Source organism: Strigops habroptila, chromosome 5 (assembly GCF_004027225.2).
Source record: "Strigops habroptila isolate Jane chromosome 5, bStrHab1.2.pri, whole genome shotgun sequence".
NCBI lineage: Eukaryota > Metazoa > Chordata > Aves > Psittaciformes > Psittacidae > Strigops > Strigops habroptila.
In genome coordinates this window covers 26,409,229-26,424,340 of record NC_044281.2, presented here as the reverse complement: position 1 = coordinate 26,424,340, position 15,112 = coordinate 26,409,229, and the positions used below count along the sequence as shown (strand labels likewise).

At 35.1% G+C, this 15,112-nt stretch overlaps 1 protein-coding gene across 3 annotated transcripts in view; it reads right to left on the bottom strand.

Annotated features, from left to right (window-relative positions):
- Positions 1-15,112, bottom strand: part of LRMDA (leucine rich melanocyte differentiation associated) — a 709,877-nt gene that overhangs the window by 56,708 nt on the left and 638,057 nt on the right. The window contains exon 7 of one of the 3 annotated variants that reach the window (XM_030485899.1): positions 10,701-10,745. The exons of the other annotated variants lie outside the window; for them this stretch is intronic. Within the exon in view, the coding sequence (XP_030341759.1) occupies positions 10,702-10,745 (44 nt within the window). The 3' untranslated portion in view covers position 10,701. The remainder of the gene's footprint in view (positions 1-10,700; positions 10,746-15,112) is intronic. 3 annotated transcript variants of the gene reach the window in all.

The following is a 15,112-nucleotide window of genomic DNA, read 5'->3' as shown; positions in this document are numbered from 1 at the left end:
TCTGATTTCATCCTAACATTTATTCCTAGTTTAAGATTTGTGTAATAGCCTGAGGAATCGCTTTCTTAACTCTTCAGTAATAACGAATCAAGAAACAGATATTTTTTTCAATTTCTTTCCATTACATTTTATGTCCACATTTAGATGTATCTGGCAAAATCTGAAAACTGACACCAATGTGAGAGTCCCCAGTGATTCACAAATATAATTTCCATGCCACTCTGAAAACCAAGAAAAAATGGAAAATGTGAGCTGTTATAAATTTGAGCTAATCTCCTCCTGCCATAACCTAAAATGATTGTCAGCAGCCCAGAAATCTTCCGGTATTCAACGGCATAAGAAAAGCTTGTCTATCTGAGCCTCAGTGGCTTGTAAGAACGTCAGTATCTCCTAAAATACTTGCACAAGTAAATTTCTTTGCAACATTTCAATTCTGCAGCTGTTTGCTTACCTAGAAGGAAGGAGGGAAAAAAAAAAAAAAAAAGAAAAAAAGCAGCTGCAGAGTAGAACTCCTGATGTTGGCAAGCAGCTCCAATGTTATACTGAAGGTCAGTGACACAAGACCAATAATCACCTCCAGTAAGCTTGCTTTACTCTTCTATTTATGTATCCTAAATATCATCGATTATATATGCAGAAATTAAATCAAACCTCATCCAATCACCAGGAAGGCACAGGGAAAGAAATGTTTAAAACTATCAAGGCATTTTTTGATTGGTCCCATTTTTTAATACACTGTTGATGGGATTTTGGTTTCCTGTGAAAATAAGGTGCTTAAGAAATTTCAGCTAAGGATAGAAGGCAAAGATGATCATTTCAAGCTATGTTAAACACAAAACTAATTACTATGATACCACTATTTTTAACTCTGAATTTCAGAATTCCAGCTGTATTGCTATGACTTCCAAAAGCTTCATTTTATTTATATGCACTAATTTAATCCCACATTTTTGCAGGGGAAAAAAAAAAAAAAAATCAAACCACTCCTTATTTACACAAATTAGGCACTCGTGATTTATTTTTTTAAGGCTAATATTTGAATAAGAAAATTCTATAAAATGTGTCAATGAACTCACACATTGTTTCTAAGTCAGTAATATGGCTGCATATCTGAAACAGCAGCACTGTAAACCCTACTTTTTTCCAAGTCTGTGTTTGTCTTTAACCTTCAGCTACTGGAATCAAGACATCATTTCATTTTTATGACATATCTGTGTGAGCTTCTAGCGTTTGAAAATTTGTCTGAATTTACATTACAAGTTCAAAAACAAATCTAAAGGGAAGAATCCTACATATGAGGTTTTTGGGGTGTGTGGGAGAGAGTGTAATTTTGTTTTAAAAATCTCAAGGTTGATTTCAGGATCTCAGAGTTAGAGATCTCGCCATCAATTTTAAAATGGTATCAAAATCAGATTTCAGGTAATTCTTCTATTTTGCCGACCCATTATGCTGCTTTCTATATTTGGTTTGACACGACCTTTCATTTCCTGTAGTCTTGTTAATGCTGCTATAGAGCTTGAATATCCTTAGTAGATATGATGATACTGACGGGGTGAACGAACTAATTAATGAGTCTTTGTAATGCTACAGTAGTATGCACAAGCAGCAGCTTTACAATACAAGCAGCAGTAACCTACTGCTAAATGTAAACAATGAAATAAAATAATTTAAACCAGACTGAAGTGATAGCAGTATCATGGTGAAAGGAGATCAGGTTTACCATGGGTTGTACAATGACATTTTTTAAAACCACTTGTGCTCAACATAATGCACTTAGCAATTTATCAATTCCATCAGAATTTTGGAGAACTCTTCTAATTTCTATACATGGATGATATATGCCATTTACACACATTGTTATTTTTCTCTTTTATAAGGAATTCAGGTGTTGGTTTTTTGGTTTGGATTTTTTTTTTTTTTTTTTTAACAAATAACTGGGCTCACAGTGCTGATACTGTTTTGACATCACTGTTTTACTCATCTTTGAGGCCAGCTGGCCACTGGTCACAAAAGATTAAAGACAGTCTTGGGTATCACCATGAACAACGTTTCAGAAGAGAGAAATAAATTTAAAAGGTTTTTAAGTAACAGCAGGTAGTATGGTCATCAGACTAAAGTAACTTCAAGACAAAATGAGAAGAAAGGAGTTAAAAAAGGCAACAACAGCAAATAATCAGAAAGATTTATGTAACCAAGGAGAACTATCAGTAATTATGATGACCATCTTGTTCTTCCCACATGAAGGCCAATGCTACTAAACTTCTTGGCTGCAACTTCCTAGAAAATATATACAAGACTATAATCACTGAATCAATATTTTTCTTAAGCAAAGAAACGTTGAAAGCTAGGGATGTCCTGGGTCAGGCAAATCTCTCCCCAGACTGCCAAAGTAATCAATGCTTTGAAATAGATAAAATGATAGCATTAACTCATGACTCCATTACTATAAAAAGCATTTTATAGAGGACTGTCTTCTTTGGCTAAGTATATGTTTCTAATCAGCCAAGATCTATTAGGAATAAATACTGAAGAATAAAATAGACACCCAAATGTCCAAATTTTTATTGGATACTAGGACCTTATTGAGGTAAAAAATAATAAAAGCTGATCTTAACATGCATTTTTAGTCAATATTTTTGATGAACCTGAATTAAATAATAGAAATCCCTAAATACTTTTTAACTTTTCACAACACCTGAAACTATTGTTTGCTTTACAGCTCCAGCAACAGCAATAAAATAACTTATCATTTTCCAGAACCACCTCTTAGGTATTTCACACATGTTTACTAAACAAATGTCTATTTCAGGTCTCCTATATGAAGCTTTTAACTTTGCTTAAGAGTAAACAAAGGCTCAGAGAGATTAAGTCATATGTCTCAATGGCAAAAGAACTCATTAGAAAAGACTAGAACTCATTAAAAGTAATTTAGTGTAAAGCATATGATGTTTTTTGCACTCTCAAAACAGTTTCTAACATGAGAGAGTGTAGCACACAAGATTGGACTTTTTATTTCTTTAAAACATTTTAATCTTCTCTAGTGCCATCCTGGTTTTCCAAGTTTGGTATCACAGCATCATCGTTAAAGAAAAAAAGAGCTACTTCTTGCTAGCGTTGCCCTGTCTGTAACAGAGCCCTATCACTAGTTATTGCGACAACGGTCTTCAAGTTGTCACCAAGACCATGTAGCCTTTTCTTTCCAGTAAACAATCTTGTTGAAAAATTGAGCTTCCTAGCCTTAGGCTGCTGAAAATAGATCCCAAAAAAACCTGTGCTCCATCTTACTGAAACAACCATCAAAAAAAAGCTAATGTCGTTTAAAATCCTGAATGACAGCAGTCTACCTAAATATTCATCTGAACGCAGAACGACTTAGTTGAAACACAAGAATAGAAACAGTCCATGAGGCATCAGACTCATTAGCTACCTAAACCTAATGAAAGGTTTTCATGCTCTGACTGGTTCTGTGAAAAGCCTTGTCTTTATCCTGGGTAGGTGGAGTGCAGAAGACTCTGTAGCACTGAGGCTGGATTTCTTGAGTGATACAGCTTCCTTCTGAGAGGTACGTCAGGTCATTTTAGGCCTCTCTTTCCTTTTCTGAATTCCGCATGACAATCGCGGCTTCTAATCTCCCCTTTCTTACAGGTCATTTCAGTGTGCTGTCTCAGATTGAGTTTTCTAGTTCAAGACATTTATTAATATAATTCTTTGTCAAGGTAGTAACCTGTCAGTAGCTAGAGAACACTAAGCAATAAGGTTTCTATCTATCTTATGAAAAATCCTTTGCTTCTTAGGTTTTATTATTCTTTACATGAAAGAAATGAATAATACTAATGCAACACTATTTTCAATTTATGACAGCTAGGAAGGGTCTTCTTGGCCAAGAAAGATATTTTATGAAGAAGTGAAAACGATCAAGGAAGAAGTCACCTTTGCACTGGATTGTTTTGTTAAAATAGAGTGTTGGGTCTTTTTTATGTCTTCTGCTTATATCTTGATGTATTTTGATGTTTATATTTGTACTGTAAGCAAATACATTGAATTCACCATAAAGTTTTATTTCAAAGTTTAAATTTCCAAATATGGTTTCAGAATTATAATTTTCTACAAATTTCCAATAGTAAGACACAGCATCAAAAAATACTGCATTATCTCTGAGGCAAATTACAACAAGATCTGATATATGAGTTGCCACCTTATGTTCTCCTTCTCTTTATACAACATCAGATACAGACAGAGCCCTCATCTTTACCAGAAAGCTTAATGTGCTTATTCTATAGTAAGGAGGATAAACTGCAATATACACAATCAATATTACGGGATTGAATACTGTCTGAGAAAACTGTTTGCCACACCCCTTGTGGCCAGGAATCACTCCCAGTAATGACTTTTCAAATGAAATACAATGGACAGGAAAAAAATGGGCCAGGGAGGTAGAATAAAGGACCACAAAATGTTACAATTTTTGACATCCAAAATACACACCAAAAACACCCCAACATTTACACCCTTTAAATTAGGTTACAGGAGCCTAGCTAGTTAGAAAAAGCAAAATCATGAAAGGATGCTTCCTCTTCATTTCCACTTACAAACTAATACCTTTAGATTTCCTTATCAGAGTTTATTTATTTACACCTTCTTTGAAGCCTGTTTCTCAAAAGCCTTTTAAACAATTAATTAAATACTATATATTTTAAACATACTCTTTTTAAGTTTTCAGTCACAATGAGAAATTCAGCTACCTTCAGGTACCACTACAACTACAGTTTTTTACTTTAAATGCACTGAATTTATAATGTCTTCAACTATTTCAGGGTTGGCTTTTCTGTTTATTTTTTTATACATACAATTAACTGTATATATACTAGTGTTTTATTGAACAATTTGGTAGTTTCATTGGTGTAAGGAACAAAAAATATCTTAAATCCAATGAGGAAATAGTGATTTTGACACATACTTCCATCATTACAAAATCTTACACTTTAATGTCTTGTATGAAAGAGCCATGTATTGTTAAGGTATTACCATATAAAATAAGATTTCTTTCTTCTGGTTCCCACTTGCAATAATCTGCCTAAAACATGCAACATGTCATAGTCATCCTCTTGTTCTGCTTATTTGCGCTATCCACTGGTATTGATAAATGAAACAAACCCAACAATCCTCATAAACTAAGATAACCCTGTTAGTAGTTCTACTGTATTTGGTTAGCAGCAATTTTGTTCAAATCTCTAGATCTGAGGAGGAAATAGACTGGATCTAAGCTGCTATTTTTGCAAGTAACATCAGCTTTATGACGAAATACTCTCCCCCCACTCTCTCAATCCTGCTACTTCTGCTTTGGCTACCAGAATACTTTGCCACCCTCCTTTGACTGAATAAAGAAGCTACATGCACTCAGATGTCAAAATGTCTTTGAACTTGTGTTTTTTTCCGCTGTGCCGGAGGGTGGATCAGAATGCCTACGAGTTCTAGCTGGAGCAAGCTTTTTAATCTTCAAGCGTTAGAGTACAGAATCACTCTCGTCTTTGGGGCAGTTGCTGATAGACAGAAAATGATTCAAATGGAGTAGTTTAAAAGGTTCACAGTGAGCATAACAGGGCCCATGCTGATGGAAAAACAATTGGAAGCTTCAGCTCAAGTTCTGAAGCTTAGGAAGTGCATTTTCACGAGTCACTTCTGCAAACATTCTTCCTGGTAGTCATACTTACAACAGAACTCCACTGAAAAGAGATTAATAGCTATATCCCATAAAGTGTGAAGATTTTCTACTTCTGTGCATACATATTACAGTACTATGATGATATACCAGTTGGTTCTATTCCATTCCATTGGGGAGGGGAAAAAAAAAAAAAAAAGGATACACTATTTCCATAACCTAACTAACTTTCTGCAAAAAGGTTCATGGTACAGGACTCATGCTACAATTCTTAGCTTGCATGACACAGAGCTGACATGCTATATGCTTTAAAGCAAAATTACCAGAAGCAGCACTAGTCAACATCAAATCTAGAAGAATTATTTCTAGACTGTAAAGTATTTTGAGAACCGTAAATAAAAAGAGCCTTATAAGTGAAAAGTATTATTTGTCCATGTAAGGGCCCTAACACAGGCCCTTGAAAACACTGAACAAAGCTGTGAACATTCTGTGCTACATGTTAAAACTGTGTAATAATAAGAAGCCAATGAGATTTGTCAGATGTGTACCTAAGAAAAATGCTGCATTAAAAGATCCCCATACTACACATAAATATTTGCTGATTATTCAGTTGTAAAATTCAGCAGAACTGATTCACCTCACTGATCAGCCCAAGCACACACTGAACAACATATTTCCATTGTAATATTTATGCCTTCTCCAGCTCACCTTGAAGAGCAGAAGCTCTTAAAGGCTGGAGTTGCTATGAACATTGCTCTCACTATGCTACAGATAGACAGAACGTCTTATATGAGTCTTCAGAGGACATCCTCCCTAGCACCTCTTCCCAAGACAGCATGCAAAGAGAAAAAAATTGGAGCGTATGTTCTGTGGCCAGTTGCAAGATTGGTGCATTTCACATTTTAAAATATTCATCAGTCTAAGGTCTGGCTTTAGCTGGCTACCACTTCAAGCAGTTTTGGGGCCTCCTCATAGCTTAGAGTGAAGGAACTTTATTGTCAAAGAATTTGACAAATAATGCAAACACATGAACAAGATCTGGATAATGTTACGGTTGGCAGGCCACAGGGGCTTACAGTTGTGACATGTGTTTTCATTAAATCAGATATTCACACAATACATTTTCTGATGAGTAACTACTCCAGCAGGTACCAGACTATCTGTAAAAAACTGGTTAAAACCTAAGATTTTAAATGGAAACAACAGAGTAGGAATATTTGTGTTTTATTTCTTTCTAAACCACAGAAGTACTTGGGAAGTAAGGAGCAGAGAACACATGGAGGAACACAAAACACCAATAAAAATAACTTCTTAAAGAAACTGAATTGTACCTCCACTGTTAACTTTTTAAAAACGTTATCTACGTTTTAACAGTTAAATGCTTCAAAAATATCACTTTGGCTAATAAAGAAAATAGTACTGAATTCCAGTCAACAACTGTTAACTGTTGTTAAACAGGGATACCTTGATTGACAAAATATGTCAGAGCCACCAAAAATTGCTCCCGTTAATGGTTGAATTCTAACGCTAAGTCACACAAAAAGACTGTGACTGGCCCTATATGAAGCTGACCCAGCTGAAGAAATTTACGAGTTTTCTTTGACAAAATCTACGATTTTCCTGCAGATACTTTTAGGTGGTCAGTCCAACATCACCCTTCCAGCAGCTGTTTTTTGCAAATATTAAGTATTGGCCAGTAGAGGATATTTAAATGAAAGACATACTCAAAAACCCAGATACACACTTGGCAGCAAACATATTCTTGTTGAAGAAATGTCCTGCGGATGTCATTCTGCAGCTCAGATAGCTTAACTACAAGATGATTAGGAAAATGTCATTACTTCCAATGTTTTCTGGAAATCATCCTTTTGGTAACATCCATGATAGTTGTAAAAAGATTTTAAAATACAAATAATAATATAATTAGCAAAATTTAGAGAGAGAAATAAATATGGAAATGTAAAGAACTTCCCAGCTAGTCTTTTTTGCATTCAAGACCATCATCATGTAGAACTCATTCAGTTTTGCAAGGTACCCACTGTCTTCTAGCTGGGGCACTTGAAAGGTATCTCTAGGTGGAACACTTTTTGACCATACAGATATCATCTCTTTAATAGCAAATAATTGTAAAGCAGACTTCTTGTCACCATCTTGAAGACTACATGTATCATGCATGTATTGTATGTATCTCTGCATGTAATTGTAACTCCTGACATGTGAAAGGCAGTTGTGATGAGATCAAGATTACAAAGCAAAGTGATTTATAAGTAAATTGATTGTATCTCAAAAAAAAAAACCAAACAAGAAAGTTAAGACATTTTATCCCTAGACTTGTCTGTGACTAGGCCAAGAGTATTTGATTAATTTTTACAGTTTCTTTTTCAAAATGCAAATTAAAAGTGACCTTTGAGTTGTGCTAGATTTAATGAAAGAATACATTCTTTCCCCAGCACTAAAAGGCAGAAAAGAAAACAGATGGGTGTGAAGAAAACATTGGTAAGCCACCAATCACTTTTATTTCTGTTACAAACTAATTACATTAAAGACTAAACCCAAGGCAGGCTGCAAGTTCAAAGTAAAAGAAGCAGAAAGGATTGAAAGAAAGAGCTGTTTCATTAAGAAAAAAACACATAAATATATTCATAATTTAAGAAACCATGTTACAGTATATACTTACATGGAGAGATACATGCTGCTAGAGACAAACCAAAGCAGATTCTCATTATACACTTTCTCAAAATGAAGAGAAGGCAGGAATTAAAAATAGCTTCAAGGGTGTCCTCACCCCCAGTAGAACCTATCTAGCCTCCTAGCACAATCTTTGGGCACTTCTGAAAGGTGAGTGAATGAGCACTATGGTTGCATTATGCCTGTTTCTCACATTTTCCTACTTCACCTGGGCACAGAAAACATCCCAGGTTTCAGTGGTGTTGGAAGCACCTGGTAGAGATTGATTTACAAACAAAAGATATCCTTGTCCAAATCACTAGCAATGGATGGTTTCAGTTTTGATGAAAAAGCAAAAAGGAAATACGAATTCACTTTGTATAACTATAACAATTAATAGTAAATCAGTACCATGCATTAGCAATAAAAGTTAAATACATTAGAAATTGGCTGAAATGCCAGTCATCAATGTGTCATCATCATCATTTAAGGGTGTTTATCAGGGAGCGAGGAAGGACTGGCCATATCCATAAAACGTGAGACTGTATAACACAAATAAGGGCCTCCGAAAATAACTTAGGGAACATGGTGGGCAAGCAATTCAACAAAGTCCTAACATGATGTTAAAGCAAGATGGGTTAAAGGGATAGGAAGAGGAAATTAATGGAGGAACAGAGTAGGCATAGAAAATTATTTTACTTCGGTTCATTCATGAGACTGAATTGGTGCAAATGGTTCTGATGGCCGTATTTTTTTCAAGCATGTTGAAAAATTAGAAAAGGTGATTAAAAAGCCACAATCCATACTTAAGGATTGGAGAAAATATCAAAGAGTGAAGTTTTTCGATCATACAGTGCTTTTAGTTTATAAAAGAAAAAAAAATTACTAGGAGGCTATTTCATTATACCGCTTAACTACTCTACACAAAAACAAAATACTAAGTATCAAAGGGCTAATATTCAGTATTAATATTACAAAAGTAGCTCTCAAGGCTGAAAGAGGAAGCCAGACCAAATTAGACACATTTTTTACTATACCGTGATTAACAATTTGAACAGACCATCAGGTAAGTCAGTAGAATCTACATTTTTTAATCAAGCCAGTGCTCTTGTGGAAGATAGGCATTAGCAAATACAACTTACTGAGTGCAGTTAAGGAATAATTATGTGAAATGCAAGGCTTGTGAGGTACAGAACATCAAGCCAGTGTGAGTAGCTTTGGACTGCACAAATCTATAAAAATCTGAAATATAATGGGATTGTCTGATTAAATATAAGAAAAAATACTGAAATAACCTTCTCATCTGGACAGAAATAAGGCACTAAATTATCTCATATAGCTAAAAATGTCATATAATTATAAGCAAATGGAAACACTTATGCCACATCAATCATTGCTGTTGCTGTAAATAGAATTAGTGTCATGCAAGCATGTATATATACACATCAACACATATAAAAATAGACTATAGCTGGAATATTATTCAAACTCTTCATCCTTGTCAAACTTTATGAGTCAGACAAAATAGAACAATTATCCAAAGTTCCATCTAAATGCTCACAAAAATCAGAAAGCAAATTTGTAATCTACCCTCCAAACAGGCATACACAGAAAGCACCATTAATTGATCTGAAAGCTGAGTCCCATCTAAATGCCTAAACAGTGGGAGAAAAGAGCACACGTTATGCATGCATGTAGGATACATATGTACAGATCTAGACAGGGTTCATAATGTAATAAACCTAAGTAAAAGCAAAAGGGGAGGAAAATATAGATCTACTCCTTTCAAAGAGAATATAGAAAGCTGAGCTAGCAAGACATACATAGAAATCCAAAAAGCACTACTTTTTTTTTTATATATATATATATAATGCTGTTCTTCATACCAGATTTGATTACAAGATAAACATTGACTATTCTGTTTTCTCAAATAAGCATCTTGATGTGTACAAAGTGACAGACATCAGCACTGATCTTGTGAGTGCCTGTAACTGGACCCCGAGACAAGCCAGTCTACACCTGCTCGTCCACGGGATGCACCTCTGGTGGTTCTCCCCAGAATCCACTAACACCACTTATTAGCTGCCTTCTTCCCTGTGAAGTGGGTTTGTGCTGCCTTCTGGTTCTCATTATTATATTCATTTCAATGTGGTTCCTGAAGTCTGATACCTCAGTACTTGAGAAGTCCTGCATATGCTACTGAACAATGATTCAACATGACATTGTGACAGAAGACAGGGAGGAGGGATAGAAATAAAAGAACAAGGGATCAAAACAACTTCATTTGGCTCTCTGTGTGGGGTGTGCCTATCAACACCAATAACTGTTAACAGTGAGTCAGATGTCACATTGATAGAGGAGTCAGATCACTCACATCAGTCTTCCATTTGACTGGAAGGCATCAGTCTTCTTCCCTTACCTAGAAGGACATATAAAAATATAATTGGCTGTTAACTCTTCTTTTTGCATTGCTATATAAGTTAGTTTTGGTAAGTTCTCCATCTCCTCCAGTTTCTTAGTGATCCCTGTATATTTTGAACACTTCAGGACTTCCAGTGCTTTAAAGACTGTGCTATATAGCCGCATCAGTGAAAGCAACTAACATTCCTGTTAATGCTGTGGCTGACTTAACAGTATAATGATTTGACTTGAGAAAACCTATGTCAAGAGACACCAACTTTAAATATGAAGTATGAATTTTGCTTGGTTTCCTAACAGTTGTATTCTTAATGCTACATATATATGCAGAAAGAAGAGGAGAAGCAGCGGTCAGTCTAACTGAGAACTCAAGAGACAGACTTGTGCTCATGACTGCCACTTACCAATATAACATGGTAATACAGATATTAAATATTTGTAATTTTCTGGGATTTTATTTTCTTACTCTAATATCCATTTTATCTTGGAACAGAGAGTATCACTTTTAATACAGTGCATAGAACAACAGGGCCTACATCACATCAAACATTACTGTTCAAAAAATAATTAACAGTGAAGACTTTGCAAACTTGACTCTGCATCTTTACAATTCCGTGCTAGGTTAAAAATGTGTCCAGAAGGAACCATAAAAGAACTTCATTTTTTTTCACTTTTCATACAAAGTTTTCATTCTCTTTTTCTGATATTTGTACTTATAAAATTGTCTGTATGGGAGTCAATCCTGAAAAGATGCGATAGCTAATTTTAGTTAATAAATTATTGCTTTACTAGGTATAGCCAAAAACCACCTGATAAGCTCTTTCTCTGTCAGAGCTTCTATAACTCAGTCAATTTCGTAACTGTGAAGATTTAAAGACTTTTGAAACTAGTTCTTCAGAAGAGATGTGCTTCTGTTAGAATTTTCCACTGTCAAGTTTTTTTGCTCATCAGCCTTCCAGAACCTACATCCGTATTTCATTATACAGCACTTGCCAGTAAATAGTATTCTGGGCTAGTTTGGGGTTTTTTTTATATATATAAGAAAGGTCTGCTACATATATAAATCATTAGGAATTATAACTAAATTATTCCATAAATAATCTTTTTTAATATATATTGCAGATAATTCCAAGATAATGTGCAACAAAATGAGAAAAATCTCAGAGAGAAATATACTAGGTTTCAATCATAATTTCTGAGCTATTCAAATATGAAACAAAACCTTGTGAAGCTATAAGTTTCCAGCTGTTATGATGTCATAAGATAAATTTACAGCTACAAACAGCTTGGTGAGGAAAAAAAACCAAAAAATATTTGCTTTTACAAAGGATGGAGATATAAATGTTTCAAGCACTGCAACTGTCCAAACAAATTTTACAAGCAAAAATAATTTGAATTCAGTATGGTTTGATTTTGTACCAGCTTCATAGCACTTGTTATAATTACTTAAAGCTGTAGGCAAAATATGATTTAAAGCTTGGCATGATGCATTTAATGTTAATTTAAAACAATGCGATAAAAGTATGCAGGTGGTCTCAGCATCTAGCATTTTGTTGTATTTTATTAACTGAAATAATAATTTATTTTCCTAATCAAGATAAAGTAATAATGAAGCTGGATAACTGGGCTCTGAAAGCCTGCTACGTGTTCCTGTTTAAATTCCCAACCAGAGCTAAAATGAAAAAGGAGTTTCTTTCCTCCATGACTTTGAAAAGAATAGAGTGGTGATTAACAGCAATATTTTTTTAAATGAAACACAACCTTTCATCCCTGTCATCTTCTGACCATCCTCGCTTGTACGCAGCTCTCTGACAAGTAGAATAATAACGGTTATACATCACTGCCCTGAAAGTCCAATCATCTAAATCTTCACTCACTGCAGCCTCTGAGACTCAATTACTTTATTGACATGCAATCTTCATAAGGGGAGAAATATTGTGCATGTAAGGTCACTTGGTTATGAAGACATATTATCATATTATCTGCATGAGGGTTGCAGGGCTAAGACCTGACAGAGCTAATTATAATGGTACATGATAGAGAGCTCAGTACACATTATTTGCTTGGCTGAAACTAAAGGTGAGGTAAGACCATGACATCGTGGTTTCAAAAGAAAATAATTCCCTTTCCCTTAGAGGCCATTACTTTTATTGTTTAATGTTTTATACATATTATATTCATAAGCTCCTCATAAGCAAGCAAGCAGTGAAAATTTCTGATTTCAAGTCTATTTCCATTTAGAAGGATTTAACTCTTGAAGAAACCAAAGAATAATCCATAATAATGCAGTTCCTTTTATTTGCAAGACTTAAATCACATCTTCCCTGCCCTTCAATCACTCCCCAAAAATGTATCTACACATATACATAGACACAGAGCAAACTGAAAGTCCAAAATTTGAACACAGCTAATACATACTGCCATAGTATTTTCTACGTATCCAACACCATGCAAGCCTCCAGTGAAATGCTGAGCAAAGTATATTAGAAAGATGTCCCAAGACTCATTTTGCAAAAGAACTTAATTTTCATCTTGCTTTTCTCTGTATCAACTTCTTTCCCCCAACATAACCCCCTACTCTACATAATGACTACTAATCCTGTCACCAGGCACTTAAGACGCAGTCCATTTCTGTTCCAGGGTGACTGGCACAAATGCAACTTCTAATCCACTCCTGGCCATTCCCTTACATTAAAAGAGAACAGCCAAAAAATAATGCATCTGTTGTGCCTTTTGATAAACAATACCAATTAATAAAGTCCTACAATGAACTAGTAACAGGCTTCTTGGAGTTTTTGTTGTTCTTTGGGGAGGGGTTGTGTTGTTTTTCTCCCCCCCCTCCCTTTTTTTTTTTAAGTTAAAAATTGATTTTTTAATTTCTTTTTAATTTTTTCTTAAGTTTTATTCACATCTACCTTTCAAATGAGAAAGGCAAACTTCTCTCTTACAATAGTTCCAGAATTGTAATATATAACGCTAGTGCCCTAGAGTAAATTAAATGTATTCTTGTGATGTGGGGCATCTCTTATTTTATAAAAACACTAGTTAGTATGACATAGTGATTCTGTGGTAAATCATGCTGTGCAAGGATTGCATTTTCCTTGTTTGAAGGTAGGGTACAGAAGCCATTCCAATAATGGATCCCAACTCCAAATAACATCTTTACTCTCAGCAAGTCTTTCCACCATTGTCTGACTACAGTGAGATTCAACATGGGCATAGACATTAACTTCAGTGATATTGCCAGACTGAGACTCCACATCTAGGTGGTTTCAGTTGTCTAATTACTGAAATTGCTCTCATACAAAAGCAAACAAACAAACAAAAACCAAAAAAACCAAACCTCAAACTGTTATTCACAATGGTGTATTTACAGGCTACTCTTGGTGGGGGGGGAGGGGAGGAGGAAGAAAGAAAAGAAAAAAAAAAGCGCACTGCAGTGGTAAGTGCACTCCTAAAAATATCTTTTTTCCAAATGTTTTAAATTTTACAAACTATGATATTATGTAAACAGATATTATGCCAACCTTTCACCCTTTTAGTACACTCATCTTTTTTATAAGTTTACATCCTGCTAACTTTGTCTGTTTTGCTCAGAAAGAATCCCATCATGAAGCATGTCAAAAGCTTATAAAATTTTGTATTTAAGACCTCCCACAATGGGGTATTTCAAAGGAATTTGATCCAAATATTCACCTTCAGACCAGCAAAAGGAGATAAAAATGTTCTTGGAGAATGATTGCAGTTACAAATAGAAATATGTTAGGCCCTGCCTCTCTCCAGGAGGTGAACATTCATAGTTAAAAGCATCATTTGCTAGGTTAGATTCCAGCAGCACAAAGGAGACAGTGAAGTAATCAAGCCCCAGAGGAGTGGGAGGGTGGGGGTGGAAAAACACAAAACAAAACACCCCATCCTAGAATAGTATAGCAATAACTGGCAGACCAGCAGTTATTCAGCTGGTGAGAAACCAGTCAGGTAGTAAGCCATTAAAGTAGGAATGGTAAGAAAAATATCTTGTGAGACAGCTGTAAAATTCTGCCTCTTAAAGTGAGTTGTTAATTTAAAACTTCCCACTGTCCTGCAAGCTTCTGGTAACCAAGATATGACTGACATGGAGAGAGCCTAAGATGTATGCAGGGAAAACAGGGCCACCAAAACTCCGCTAAAGCACTGACAGTAAAATGCAGATTGTGAACAGGTGAGCTACACGTGTAATTTCTTAAGCAACTATGTGAATACTCAATTTATGGAAATATGAAGGAAAAGGTCACCCCGTTGGGCATCAAAGACTTTTTATCAAGGAAATGGAACAAGAACTAAGGGAAAATAAATGTTAACGTCATGCCCAAAACCACAAAACATTTT